The sequence below is a fragment of the Lissotriton vulgaris genome, chromosome 12, assembly GCF_964263255.1.
Source record: "Lissotriton vulgaris chromosome 12, aLisVul1.2, whole genome shotgun sequence".
NCBI lineage: Eukaryota > Metazoa > Chordata > Amphibia > Caudata > Salamandridae > Lissotriton > Lissotriton vulgaris.
Window position 1 is genome coordinate 33,885,152 of NC_141700.1, and position 15,510 is coordinate 33,900,661.

Genomic DNA, 15,510 nt, shown 5'->3' on the forward strand with positions numbered 1-15,510 from the left:
GAGCCCTGTGCCCCTACAGGGCCCAGGGCCATTCCTGGGCACTGTAAGTGCAGTGTTGCCATTTAAGAGTATATGGTGCTGGGAGGTTGTCATTTACAAACTCCACAGCACCATAATGGCTTCGCTGAAGACAAACAAGTTTGGTACCAAACTTCTCAGCACAATAAACCCGCACTGATGCCAGTGTTGGATTTAATGATTTAATGTAAAATGCACGAGAGGGCATCTTAGAGACCCGAACCTACAATCCACGTCTGGGCTGAGTGGCTGCAGAGGCTGCCACACAGCAGACATGTTGCTGGACCCCTGGGTGGAAAGCCCCTGCACTCCTGGGCCTGCAACAATGCACATCCTGGGCGAGGTGCTAGGTCTCCTCCCCCAGGATGGACAGGGGGAAGCTTCAAAGGCATACCGCCTCTGAGAGCTTCTCCAGGCCATTTGCTGTACCCACCCGTTCTACCCCCACTCTGGCGGGAAAAACTACGTCAGGAAGGAGGGTGTGCCAACCTTTGCTAACTCCACCCCTCAAGTGGAGTAGGCGAGGTGAAGCACGACCCCGGGCTCCGGCTATCATGCAGATGGGGAGCCCTGCCCAATCCCAGCTAGGCCCCTTCCTCCCTCCCACAGGAGAGGAGCAGGCTAGGGGGTGTCCTCAAATGTGAATAGAACAAAGGAGAACACCCTGCCTAGGGATATAATGGCCCTAACTAGAGGGTCCAAAAGGTATATAAGAAGGGGTGATTAACCTAGAAGTTGACACTGCACACAACAACCACAAGGTCAGTCCAAGTAGACTCAACAGAACATATTAGAAATATATATGTTTTTATTTCTTTTAGGATGACAAAGATATAAAAAGTGAATAGTACTTTAGTATCACATAATACATTTAGTGCATAAAAAAGACATACATTGATATGGGGACAACAACGGAAGGGGGGATAGGACTACATTAAGACCTACCCAGTACCAGCCACACTTCAAACACACTGTCTCACTTACTTCTATCTCTTCTCACTCTATCTCATATTCTACCATTCACCTTTCATTCTTCCATTCATTCTTCTAATCCTGGCGTGTGCAACACATAGGTGGTTAATGTGTTGTATGGATCGGGATGTTAATCCAGGCAGATGACTTTTACTACGGGTCCTGATGTAATTAGGACAATGACCGTATTCCTGGAGACACAAGCCGACGCACGTTTCGGTGACAGGCCAATGAGGCCACACCTTCGTCAGGGCTAGGGGCAGTATACTGGGAGGGACACAAGTGTAAAATCTGTATGATTTTTTATCTCTATTGTTGGAGATCACAGGCGTACGATGGCATGTGAATTGAATTGAATTGAAATGATCTTTATTCGGATTATAATAAATCCATAAAAGTACATACAGAATGAAACATTTTAAAATACATTAAAAACATATATAAAAAGTTAAAAAACGTTAAAAACAACCCAATTGGGCATGAGCAGCATGTTACATAGAGTGCGTGATACAAAAAATACAAAACGTTGTACAATCAGAAAATGCATTCATGAGTATCTGTTTAGCCAATACCAATAGTCATTGATTCCGTACATATAATTAGTCATCTATACTGGTTGAATTTAGATTTAAAGTGCATTATGCGTACATAGACCATTATGCATGTTCCATACTTGCCCTAGATTTCACACAGGCTTTTATGAAGCAGCTTATAGTGTATATAATATCATCAGTTGGTAACATTTGCAAAAATTTGAATGCCAATTTAAAATCTCTCAAATTGTATTTTTTAAATATCGGCATTAAATAGTGATGGATATACAGTTTATAGTGGCCACAGAAAATAAAGTAATGCAATAAACTTTGTTTCCCTCCGGCAGAACATGGACAATCAAGTTCTTCTAGATTCTTATTATAGCCAAGTGGAAAACTCAATAAATTTACAATACTACCATCTCGGAACCTAAATAGAAGGCTCCGGTTCCATCTTCCTATTGGTTTCGACAAATATCTACAGGGTTTGTGAGGTTTATTTAAATTATCGCTTCCTGTCTCAATTAGTGGAAGATATTTAATAATAGCAGGTTTCACTAGCACAGTTCTCATACGTTCCTCTTTATATATTTCAAACAGTGCCCGTTTAACAATGTTCTTATGAGCAGGGACAATAGTATTTGGGGAGCTAAACAAAGAGCCGAGTCCCACGCTCAACAGGCTGGTATTGACTGCATTTAGCCAGGGTATGAGATGGGATCGTTCATGTAGTAGACAGTCTGTGATTATACTGCGGGTCAGGGAAGCCGCTGGATTTGTCCATAATTTTATCCAAAAAAGCGTGGGCCTTGACCTAATGAAATCCGCTATATATGGCAACATAAGTTCTTGGTGACAAATGAAAGTTGGCGCGCATGAAGTGCCACCCAACACCTTCCTGCAGAATCTATTTTCCTCCAGCTGCAAAGGCAGACTGTTGCAGTAGCCCCACACTTCTGCTCCATATGTCCCAGTTGGCTGACATTGGGTGCGGTAGATGTTTAACAGGGGCGTAATCACATCAGCCGTTCTTGGTTGACGAAGGGACAAGATTGAATTAATGGATTTACCAATCTTATTTCTTGCGTGGGCAGTGTGATGCTGCCATGAACCAGTATTGGAGAATAATAACCCTAAATAGGGGAAAGTGCTGGTGCATTTTAATTCATTATTACCACTTTTAATTGAAAGAATGTTGTATCTTTTTGGTCCACAGTTCATGATAAACGATTTTTTAAAATTAGTATTTAAACCTAAATCCGACATAAAAACAACAAACCCTGTAATTAATGAACGCAAAGCATTAGGAGTACGCCCCATTAGTACTGCGTCATCCGCATAAAGTAGGGTGGTAATGGGGGAGCCATTAATAATTGGGACGTCCTTGGAATTCTTGCACAGGGCAGGGCTCAAACCATTAATATATAAAATGAAAAGCAAAGGGGCGAGTACACAGCCCTGTCGGACGCCTCTTCTAATAAAAATATCATCAGATAATTCACCCTCATTGTTAATGCGTGCTCTTGCCTTAAGGTCCCTATGTAGATATGAAAGAAAATATACTAATGCATCATCTAAACCATAATCAAGCAATTGTGACCATAACCTAGAACGATTGACAAAATCAAAAGCGGAACTCAAATCCATAAAACCTAAATAAAGAGGGGATTTTTTAACAATAATATATTTGGCCATGATCAGGTTTAAGTTGAGACACTGCTCAACCGTGCCAACATGGCTTCTGAACCCCAATTGGCTGCAATGAAGCACATTATTATCCTCAGCCCATTCCCTTATCCTCTTAAATAGTACCCTGCCAAGGACTTTTAGTGTGTTGTCGATCAGTGAAATCGGACGGTAGCAGGCCGGATCAGACCTGTCACCTTTCTTAAATATCGGTACGATGACACTGTTTGACCAGGATTCAGGGATTGAGCTGTCGGACAGATTGTTAAATAGGTTGCATAATAAAGGGGCCCAAAAATTAACTTCCGATTTAATCTGGTCAATAGATAGACCATCAGGGCCAGGGGCTTTATTACTGGCGCTCTCCAAGATTGCATCCTCCACCTCAGATATTAGAAAGTTCAGTTGTTTGGCGTTATTTAATGAGGATGCAGAATCTATAATAGGGGCTGCTACAGTATAGATTTTGGAGAAATGCTCCACCCAGACCTCACCGTTTATGTTACAGTTAATAGGTTGGATGTTTGAACCAAAGGACCTGAGTGATTTGACTTCTCTCCAAAACCCCGCAGTGTCTTTTAGCGAGGCAGTCCGTGTAAGTGACTCCCAATGGTTGACCACTAAGGCCTCGGATCTTATCCGCAGGGCGAGTTTATATTTAGATCTTAATTCTCTCACTAGGTTAGAATCCCTAGGATTTTGTTGTAAAACTGCCCTCAATTCCCTGTTGGCCTTTGAGCACGCGGAGTCAAACCAGCGGGGACTATGGTCTATATTGGGCCTAGATGGTTTGGAAGATTCCCTTTTAATAGCCCCACATAGATTACTGAAAGCAACAGTTAATACTTCGCCAGTACTATCAAGCGACAGGCAAGTCTCTATTATCAGAGGATGCTTTTTAATTACCTTAGCCAGGATAGCTTTATTATCCACCCCTTTCCAAATCAGTTTAAGCCTATCGGTAGACAGTACCAGATTCTGTGGCCCATTCTCAGTTCTCAGAGCAGCCTTTATGGATTGAGGGTTGTCTAAATGTATTCTAAGTGGGTAATGGTCACTATATGCAGAGCAGATGACCTCGGCTTTTTGGATAATATCACACAGGGAGGAACAAAGAAATATATAATCTATCGTGGAAGCACAGCCTTGACCTATGTAAGTTGGTGCAGATGTGTTTTCATCATCAGTTCCAGCAATTTCCATAGAATTAACTAGGTTGCGGGATGCTAATAAATTCTTAAGCTCTTCACCATTACGACATGGGACACTAGTGCGGAACATATGAGCGTTAAAATCACCACCAATACAGATGCCGTCAAAAGACCCATACTTTCTCCCCTCCACGATGTCATCAATAAAGTTAAATAGAGACAAAAAGTTTCCATTAGGATGGTTAACAAAATCGTTATTATAAAAATTAATTATACATAAAATCATCCTGTTAATGTATTTCACAGCCATAAAACATTTGCCTGGTGTTGGGATCTGTTTGGTTTGTACCCCGGGTTTTATCTTAGACCAAATTGATAGCCCCCCACTGGGGCGTCCCATAGATGAGGCGGAGGCCTTTAAGTTATAACAACAGAAGCCCTCCACTGTGGGGTTAGCTATACACCAAGTCTCTTGAAGCAACAAGATGTCACAATTATTGTTGACCCACTCCAACCATTCTTTAATTTTCAGTTTGGAATTAAGACCCGCTATATTCCAACTTACAAGAGAGAGGACAGGATCCACATGATTATTGTTCATAGACTGGCCTCTTCCGGGAGTCCCTGCCAAGGAACGCGAGGCATCCTGATATCCCTTCATCAAAATTGGTGATGGAACAGCTGGGTCAACATGCTTTGTTGGAGAGGGTCAATCTAACATATCCAAACCTGACAAAGGTGCAAATCTATTGTATGTATTAAAAGGGTAAGCTACTGGCTGGAATTGCATAGCAGGTGGCTGAAAATACCTAGGTGGTGGATGGAATTGCAAAAAAGGAGGTTGAAAATGCATAGGGGGTTGTCTGTAGAAATGACTTAAAGGTAGCATAGTAGCAACCGTAGAAATGGCCGAACAGTTACCATTTATGTTGAGCAAATGCCTTACGGTGCCTGGATTTTTGAAGTTAAGAACTATGCAATCACCGTCCTTATCTTTAGGTAATGGTCCGATCCAGGGCACCCTGCGAACCGATATGATTTCTCTTGATATGTCATATCCAACCCCCTTGTGTTTGGTTAGCCAGTCTATGCACTTATTTCGTAGTTGTACCCATGTTTCCCCCTGATCCTCCCTCAGCACCGGTACTCCTGCCAGAACCAGGACAAACGGACATGCATCCGGTGGCAAGTGTAGGGGTAAAACGCGCCCTTCGTGTTTGCGAGGCTTATTAGACCCAGCTTGATCAGTACCTTTGTTGTTATCCACAGCTGAGGTTGCTGCTGTGATAGGTTGGGTAAGGCCGTCACCCTTACTGGTGGTATTTTTATTATTAGTTACCGGCGGGGTGGTTTTCCTAGGTGCAGGGGTTGGGATGGTTTTAGTAACTTTGCTAGTTTTTGCACACTTAGCCCCTGTATTAACAGATCGGGGTTGGATAGTAGGTGGTACGTTAGAAGATGATGGTGTTATTCCCGAGTTATTCGTACCCTTATCCAATATAATACAAGTGTCCTTTGTTTTTAGTGACAAAGTGCTGCTTAGGGTTTCAAGGTCTTTTAGTAAACGATCAGCTCTAATTTGATCCTGAATAATAGACCCCTTCCTTTTGGCTACATCGTTTTTGACCAGATTGTCTAGTCTGTCCAGTCTTTTAAAAACATTATTAAACTGTTTGATCATAAGGTTTTCCAATCGATTAAAAATAGTGTCCACTATGGTATCTATAAGGTTCCCATTTTGTTTGGAGAGATTGAAGTTATCTCCCATTAATGTTGTTTGGGTCCATATAGTATTACCATTGCCACTGGGCTGAGTGATGAGTGAAGGGGAAATGCTATCTATATCAACTGGGTCTTTGTCTTCCATAGGAACAGATACTGCCCCCATGGATTTTTGTTTGTTCCACAGGCTTTGGGGGGTGGGCTGACTTTTATTCAATAAAGGTTGTTTCCTTTTATTGGAGCTTTGTTTGGTAGTGCCTCTTTTCCTTTTTTCCCCTCCCAATTTATTATTACTGGAGTCTGTGATATCCAAAGTGATAGCATCACCCTGGGGAACAGTTGTACTGATTTGGATAGTTTCTACTTGTAGCGGTACCGACGGTGTTAATAAAGGTACCGACTGTAGGCTAACAGCAGCAGTTGTTAAAGGGGCCGAGTCTGCAGCTATGTAGGTAACAGTATTTACGTCTTCCACAACAATGGGCACATTAACAGACGGTTGTAAAGACTTAACCACAGTAACCTCAGGGATGATATGTGTATTCCCATTTACACAATTGGTAGCGCTCGGTATGTTGTTAGTGGCGAAAGAGCCCATAGAGAACCTCCTCTCAGTCTCTACTATTTCATTAAAAGCAGTCTCAATCAAAGTTTCAAAGGATGTGATTAGAGAGACGGAGGTATCAGCGCCCTGGGATGATATGTCAATATGAGTAGTAGAATCAGTGAAATCACCCATGTTAGTGCCTGGGTGTAGTACGTACTTTTGAGCAGATCTTAGGGGGGTGGCCCGCCTGACCACAGTCGACCACGGACGGCCACAGACGGCCCGCCCTTTTCCCGGGCTTCTCCCGCGCGCGACTCGCGGGTGCGAGAGGCGTTCCCTGCTAATGAAGCGCCTCCTGGCGCGTGTCCGTCGTCACGCCGCCGCGTCCACCCCCGGGGCAGCTGGGTGATGTAGTTCCCCAGCTGCTGCTGCACCGGGTGGATGGCGGTATGAGCGCTGGCCGTTTCCCTCACGGCGCGGTTGTGAAGCAAAGCAGGGGTAAGTTAGCTGATCGCGTTGGCCGTTTCCCTCACGGCAGGTTAGGCAGTGATAGAATGTCCCCAGAGCGCTTCGGCACTCCCTGCTAATGAAGCGCCTCCTGGCGCGTGTCCGTCGTCACGCCGCCGCGTCCACCCCCGGGGCAGCTGGGTGATGTAGTTCCCCAGCTGCTGCTGCACCAAGTGGATGGCGGTATGAGCGCTGGCCGTTTCCCTCGCGGCGCGGTTGTGAAGCAAAGCAGGGGTAAGTTAGCTGATCGCGTTGGCCGTTTCCCTCACGGCAGGTTAGGCAGTGATAGAATGTCCCCAGAGCGCTTCGGCGCTCCCTGCTAATGAAGCGCCTCCTGGCGCGTGTCCGTCGTCACGCCGCCGCGTCCAACCCCGGGGCAGCTGGGTGATGTAGTTCCCCAGCTGCTGCTGCACCGGGTGGATGGCGGTATGAGCGCTGGCCGTTTCCCTCACGGCGCGGTTGTGAAGCAAAGCAGGGGTAAGTTAGCTGATCGCGTTGGCCGTTTCCCTCACGGCAGGTTAGGCAGTGATAGAATGTCCCCGATGGCATGTATTACACGGGAACGCCACTGTTTCTAATTTTCATTGACAGGACTCCAGAGAGATATTGATCCTGAAATGTCTTTGAATAATAAGATCAACAAGATAGTAGGAACAGGCTGAGTTTTCAGGCACAGGGGGTTGATGGATTCCCAAACCACTCTCTGAGGCAATATTTAGCAAACTTCTGTTCGAGGGTGGGACAGTTAAAGAGATAATATACGATTTTCTATACTTCCGATGGTTTCGGGGGGCACGTGGCTATCCGTGAAGGTCTCGGGGCAGCCGGTGAGCACATCAACGCTATGTTTATTTCAATGCCGAGGGACGCATCATTTGGGTTTCTAATAGTGATTGACAGATAGCGAAACTTCCACGTGCCTACTCGATTCACGGGTTCACACTCTGCGACTCTGGGCAATAGCTTGCTTAATCTCCACAACGGCTCCTCGCGGCGGGATGCCTGGCTTTCACCTTGCGGATACCCTGCAGGGGTTATCTCACAGGGGAATACCAGGACGGGTTCCCTAAGCAAGCGCTTAGAAACCGCTTGGTGATTTGCGCTATATAAATTCCTGTACATTTACATTTACATTTACATCGTAAGCCTGTGATCTCCAACAATAGAGATAAAAAAATCATACAGATTTTACACTTGTGTCCCTCCCAGTATACTGCCCCTAGCCCTGACGAAGGTGTGGCCTCATTGGCCTGTCACCGAAACGCGCGTCGGCTTGTGTCTCCAGGAATACAGTCATTGTCCAAATTACATCAGGACCCGTAGTAAAAGTCATCTGCCTGGATTAACATCCCAATCCATACAACACATTAACCACCTATGTGTTGCACACGCCAGGATTAGAAGAATGAATGGAAGAATGAAAGGTGAATGGTAGAATATGAGATAGAGTGAGAAGAGATAGAAGTAAGTGAGACAGTGTGTTTGAATTGTGGCTGGTACTGGGTAGGTCTTAATGTAGTCCTATCTCCCCTTCCGTTGTTGTCCCCATATCAATGTATGTCTTTTTTATGCACTAAATGTATTATGTGATACTAAAGTACTATTCACTTTTTATATCTTTGTCATCCTAAAAGAAATAAAAACATATATATTTCTAATATGTTCTGTTGAGTCTACTTGGACTGACCTTGTGGTTGTTGTGTGCAGTGTCAACTTCTACGTTAATCACCCCTTCTTATATACCTGTTGGACCCTCTAGTTAGGGCCATTATATCCCTAGGCAGGGTGTTCTCCTTTGTTCTATTCACATTTGTCTTTTCCCCCTATGACCTGCCTATATCTCAAAGTTACCCACGGGGAACCCCCTTCTTTTGTTTATAGGGGGTGTCCTCACTCCAGGACAGGGACCCATTGGTCCCTGCCCTTTCCCTACCTGTAACGCCCCTAAATTTAGTATTTAGGGGCTCCCTGAACCTTCCTTCCTCAGATCCAGATACCAACAAGAAGAAAGAAGATCAAGAAGAAGAAGACCCACCGCGCAGCTGCTAACAACAGGACAACAACAACTGACTTGGCCCCAGCCCTACCGGCCTGTTGATCCTGGAACCTGCTCCTGCCTAACCCCGGCGACCTCCCAGCAACCTTGGGACACCCAGAGGACCTGCCTGCCTTGACCCTCTCGAAGATTGGAACTCCCTACAGCAGAGGCTCTGCTGCAACAACCCACCTGGTGCTCACCAGGAAGCTCCGGACCAGCCCACTCTGCACCAGCTGAGCCCAGGCCGGGCCAACCCATACCAAGACCACGAGGACGTCCCCCCGGCGAGTGGGACCCGAAGTCCAGTGGCCAAAGACCCTCCTCGATGAACCAGCCGACGCCTCCAGACTCAGAACCAGGGGCCCCCCAACCGCGACCAGCCGAGGGTACGCTTTTCCGACACCCAAAGACACCCCTGCACCCGGAACCCTCCAGCCCCCTGTGCCTCCCTTTGGGGTACCTACTTGTGCTCCAAGATCCCAACTTACCTCTCGAAGTGCTGGTCGCCCCTGGAGAGTCTCCGTCCCCGAGCCTGCAGCCTTTGTTCCCTTTTCAAGATCCTCATTGGATAACATTGAGCGCCCTAGGGATCAAAAGCACCCTGCACCCAGCCGCCTGAGTGCCGCTGGCTGTGACCTCTTTGCCCTAATCTACTTCCCTCCTTGCCCTGAGCAAGTGACCAGGAGCCCAGCTCCCACAGCCGCGTGGCCTGCTAGCCAGCAGCCACCAACCGAAGGCCCCCTGCCTCTCATCGACTAACATTGGGCCTAACTACCTCTGAACCCGGTCGCCCCTGTGCCGCTGAGGGTGTACTAACTGGACCTACCTGACCCTGGGGGACCCCAGAGTCTGTGCCCAACCAAGTACTCACCTGGAGGCCGGTAATTTACTTACCTGCCATTGGATAACATTGACCCATTTTGACTCGAAAATTTTCCAAGTGTGAAGTTTTGAAAACCTAAAATATTCCTATAAAATCAGCCAAAGTCTGAATCCGAAAGTACTCACCTGTGACCAGGGGAGAAGCCAGTACTGTACCTTTCAGCCCAGTACTGAACCGCAAAAGTAATCCCTAGCGGGTTTACTAGTAACCTGTATTTTCTCCATAAGAACCCATTGTCTGCTTTTCTATGAAATTTCTTCTAAGTGTCTACTTTTGAAAACTGCAAATATTCATTAAAAATTGTATGAAATACTGAAACGCAATTACCTACCTGTTTTGAGTTAAGCCCCCAGTGCTGGCCCTAGGAGACTAGTGCTGGTTTACAAAAGTAACACGATCGTACTTTACCTGCAACCTGAATTTCCTCCCATTGAATATCATTGTCAGATTTACCTTGAAAAGTTTCTAAGTGTGAACTTTTAAAACAGCTTTATATTCATGAAAATTCTGCACAGTAACTAAAACGATTTTGCTAATCTGGTTTCAGCTTAAACCCCAGGACTGAATCTTAGATCTAGCCCTGGGACTACCAAAGTAATCCGTAAAGTAATCAACTGTACTTATCTATGAAAACCCATTGAGTTCAATGCTAGTGTGGTTCAGAACTGTGTTGCTTACTGCTTACACTGTAACTATTGTGTGCACAACCTTTATTGCTTCTTTGCAAAGTGATTACATGAGAATACTCATCTTGAGAAAAGTATATTTTTAAAACTGTTGGTTCTAAAAATAAAACATCTATATCTTTGGATATATAAACAATTGGCCTGGAGTTCAGTCCTTGAGTGTGTGAAACTTTTTGCTGACTGAGTTTGTACATCAAGTGCTTTACACTGTCCTCTGGTACTGCCTTACTGCTCGACCAAGCTACCACTGTTCTGACTTTAACCTCTGTTATACCTCTGGGATTGGTGGACTCTATACACGCTGTACTTCCTTCTAGTCCAATATATATAGAGCCACTTTCTCACAATCACCACTTAGTTCTTCCCTAATTGTATATCTTTTTACACTTTAACAAAACAGATCTCAAATGTTCGCATTGTTTGAAGTTCCAGACTTGCACGTGGACTCCAATTTGTTTTGGACAGATTTTTCTCTACCTTGTGCCCTCAATCCAAAATGATACCACTTAAGTACTGTCACAAAGTAAATCATGTATGGCTAATTTATGAATGCATACTTTATATTCAATAAAAATTCTCACTTCCTCCTAGCTCAGGTCAGGCACATTTTCTTGCACATCCAACCCTTCAGGCCTAAACAATGTAATAATTAAAAATATCTTCCCTCTGCACTCAATTTGTCCCACATCTTGTGCATAATTTGCAAATGCTTTTTCCCACTTGCCCCATCATATTGTTGGTTCACCAGGGGCTGACTCAAAACAAATATCTGTGGCGGTGCCACATTTTACATTGTTCCTTTTTCTTACTATATAATTTTAGATAGCATCTGATGTATTATCTTTAATCAGAAAATTCTTACTTGCTTGTGATTTATTTTCATTTGACTATCTGTATCTATAGCAATATTCAAGGCACTCTGTATTGTCTACAGAGCTTCCCACAGAAAAGGCCGCTATACTTCAAGTTCACTTCAAGCAATACTAACCAAACAGAACACTGCTTTCCAAGCTTGCACCACTTATCTTCATACCACCTTCCTGTAAGACACCTGTAGGTGACACTGCTTTCTCAGTAAGAGCCGCTAAACTCTGCAACTCACTAGCAGGAGCAGTAGAAGCAACCATGAGCAGTTATACTTCTGAAGACAGTTAAAACCTGGATATTTTCCGAGATAACCAACTGCTCTTCCTGCATCCAGGCCTAAGAGCCCAGAAAACAGTGGTACCCTCAAGTGCAACACTCTGCTCACATCCCACAAATTGAAAACTTAATGAGCAAACTGCTTTGGTTAAGCAGGTAAGCCAAGATGGGCTGACCCATGACATAATATATAGTTCTCTGCTTGCATATATAAGTTATGACCCACAATAATACTACAATCTTAACATGCAGCGGTCACAATAAATTACAACGTATACCTCTTAAACTCACAGAAGACAAATCTGCTAGGAGGGTGGTCAATCACCAGCATTGTGCAGACATCACCAAATGACCAGACATGGAATAATGGAAGAGATCTGAGAGACATTGCTGGAAGATTTGGAGGACTTTAAACTAGTCCACCACTTCAGGTCACAAATATTCGTGCAAACTGACCACTTCTTTACATCTCAAAAATACACTGATATGGGAGGAGAATAAAAATGCCCATCCCAACAGATCCCTCCACTACACTCTCCCTCAAGCCATGCCAGCTCTGGACCACAGCTATACACCAATTCTCAGACTAGAAAACCCAGGTCAATAACCAGCTAATCAGACTATATCATATGAAGTACCATAAAGGGACATGCAGAGCTGTTGAAAGCTATCAGCATGCTGAAAACTATAAAATTGTGTATCTGTCTCTCACACTTCATTATCCGACACTGCTACTCTTTGCATCCCATAACACGATAAGTGCATCTCAGTGGTCATCACGCCTGACATGAAAACACATCCCTCATGGTATACACCTGTTACAACGCAACTTTTACAACTACCTACCATTACAACGCAACTTTTACAACGCATACCATTACAACGCATTGCGCTGGGGGGCGCTCTAGGATAGGGAATAAGTTTAATTTACTATCCAACACCTTCCCTAGTGTCCACGGGGACTGGAGTTGGAATAGTAAATTATACTTACCACTATCCAGCACCTCTAAGCGCTATGCGTTGTAATGGTATGCGTTGTAATGGTTGCGTTGTAATGGTAGGTAGTTGTAATGGTATGCGTTGTAACGTCATACATCCTTCCCAAATAGGATCAAAACAAAGACAACATCCTTCCAACCCTACACAGTGTATCAGCGTTTCTGTGCTCCACACGGGTGTTGTAAGCCCTAAATAAATTCTGCCATACAACAAAGAATCAGTGGATGGTCACAAGTCTCAACAGCCATGAGAATAAATGGGACAGGAACAACAACAACACCATCACCATGTGAAACCCTTAAGGTTCATAGCCGCAGTCTGTAAGACAGAACCACGCAAAGCAAGATTAAGTATTATTACAGTACAGAAAACCGAGACCAACACATAACATTTTGGTCGAAGGTTTGGAGAACAGACCACTGTCTGCTCAATGAATTCCCAGTGAAACCCAGCTCATACCACTAAGTTGCAAATTGTGATGGCTGAGTTAGTCCATAAGGAAGTGAGGTTGCACAAATAATTATTATCCAGCAATATTTCAATTAAGTCCTTTTCATAACCTAACTGTACTGGGCACAGACCGAGTTGACATAGCTACAGAATGTTTCTTATCCACTGATAGCAAAAGATCCAATGAAACATGATTCTATATCTAGCACTCCAAACTATCCCAATCAGTAACATCGCCCATCTTTGGATTAAGTCAAAATTAAAAACAGTGTGGGCTGATGGAATTGTGGTAAATATTAAAATCAGGTAGACAAAATTTTCCATTCCTTCTCTATCTGCACACGCAGACCTTTATGTTACAGTGCTTTTTAGCTTGTTTGTGACATTACAGAGAAGGGCAAGCCATATCCAAATCAGTTGTGAGAATGGCAAAGGGTGCATTCAGCCGAAGCTTGTAGGCAATGCCCCATTATATGTACAAAACACTGAGACATGAAATGGCGAATCCTATACATATTTACATACACTGCAAGCTTAGATAAAACTGCAATGGATATGTGTAACTTACTGATTAACATAAACAAAGCTTGTATCAGCACTTACTTGGGAGCCATGGCATAAAATGCCATTGCAAAGATTCCACAATTATAGCAGTGCAGCCATGACAAACCAGGGTAAATGCTATCAAGTGAAGTACGTCAAATGTCTCTACTTGGGTGGACATGGGCAAGCACAATGCTTAACCTACTTACGAAAAATGCGGGTTATTCGCCAGCTTGTCTGCATGGAACGCATCCATTCCAAGTCCCATCTCCACCACAAACCGGGCAAGTTTCTCAACAGAATTCTTGGTATTTTCATCAACTGCAGGTAACAAAAAGTAACAACAAATTTAGAATTTGCCTCAACTTATCATAGAGAAGGAAACTACAGCTTGGGTTTTTTGCCTATGTACTGAATCTTTATAGATAAATTTAACAGCGGAAAATTTTCCCCAGTCCTTGGTTGGCACTGAAGAGCACCACAAGGGAATACTTCACACCACCAACCGCAGTGTGCCCTTTACCCTGAAAAAGGAGACAGCTGGCATGGATGTTAACCTGCTAGGATGTGAAAGTTTAAATGTCTCCTCGAAAGTGGGAGGATATTGGTCTTGGAGCCAATGTGAAAGAATTGAAACCACTGGTGATAAAACTACAAAATCTAGAAGACAAAGTGGAAAAGAATGAGGGATGCCAAGGAGATGCAACATTCTGGTGCACAGAACGTTTCATGGAGCGTGGCTACACAAGAGGCTGAGTGCAAGAAGGGACTCCATTTTCTTTAGTGTAAAAAGAGTGCGTAATGGGCCATCAACGAAACCTCATCTAGGCCCCACGGTGCACCTGTAGTAAAAACAGCAGAGGTCCTGGAGGGTCAGCTGTGTAGACAAAGGTGCAAGCTAGAGCGCTTCTGTGAAAAAGGACTTGATGCAAACCTGGAACAAGAATGGGAATGGCAACAGCAGTGGGGTGCATGGATCCAGACCACTTGAGTTTGTTTGAAGGAAAGCCTATGGGAGTTTGAGAGACCATTAAGAAACCATTCTTTGTAAGCAGTGCACAGAAGATGTGTGGTTCAATGACAGCACCATTAAGAGCATTGTGCACACACTAGGAATCGATTATATGTTTGGAAAACACTTTCAGGGCCGTACCTATGGACCAGAAGAACTGTTCAATAACAAACTTTGGAACATAGAACCTTCTTTCTCCCACTTCAAACATTCATTTGTTTCTAAAGTCAGGCCCAGTTAGTAATACTGTATAGTTTGCTTTTCCATAAGAGCCATGAAAGGATTCCTTTAAGAGTGTCCCACCCTAACAAGAAGGTCATCTTGGTGCAGGTCTCTGCCCAGCTTGTTAGGTAACTCATCAGCGGGCTTTGTTAGCTACGGAAACTAAGCAGCCACTATATTATATATTTGTACATAACCATATTTAGGTTACATATATTCTACAGCTGTACCCAAGCTGCTCTGACATCTATAAAATGAAAACTCCAGAGAGGGACAGACATTTCCCATGCAGGTTCCCTTTTGTTCCATTTGCCAATCAGTATCTCAGGCTGTGCCCTGGTGCGTTCTGAAAGCACGTTGTATCACAAGTCGTCTCTATAGCGGTTTCCCAGATTTCC

General features: G+C 44.2%; 1 protein-coding gene across 1 annotated transcript in view; it reads right to left on the bottom strand.

The window, feature by feature from the left end:
• LOC147673147 (uncharacterized) overlaps window positions 1-15,510 on the bottom strand; it is an 83,350-nt gene that overhangs the window by 53,741 nt on the left and 14,099 nt on the right. Inside the window, exon 4 of the mRNA XM_086946900.1 lies at window positions 14,088-14,199. Coding sequence (XP_086803026.1) covers window positions 14,088-14,199 — 112 coding nt within the window. The remainder of the gene's footprint in view (window positions 1-14,087; window positions 14,200-15,510) is intronic.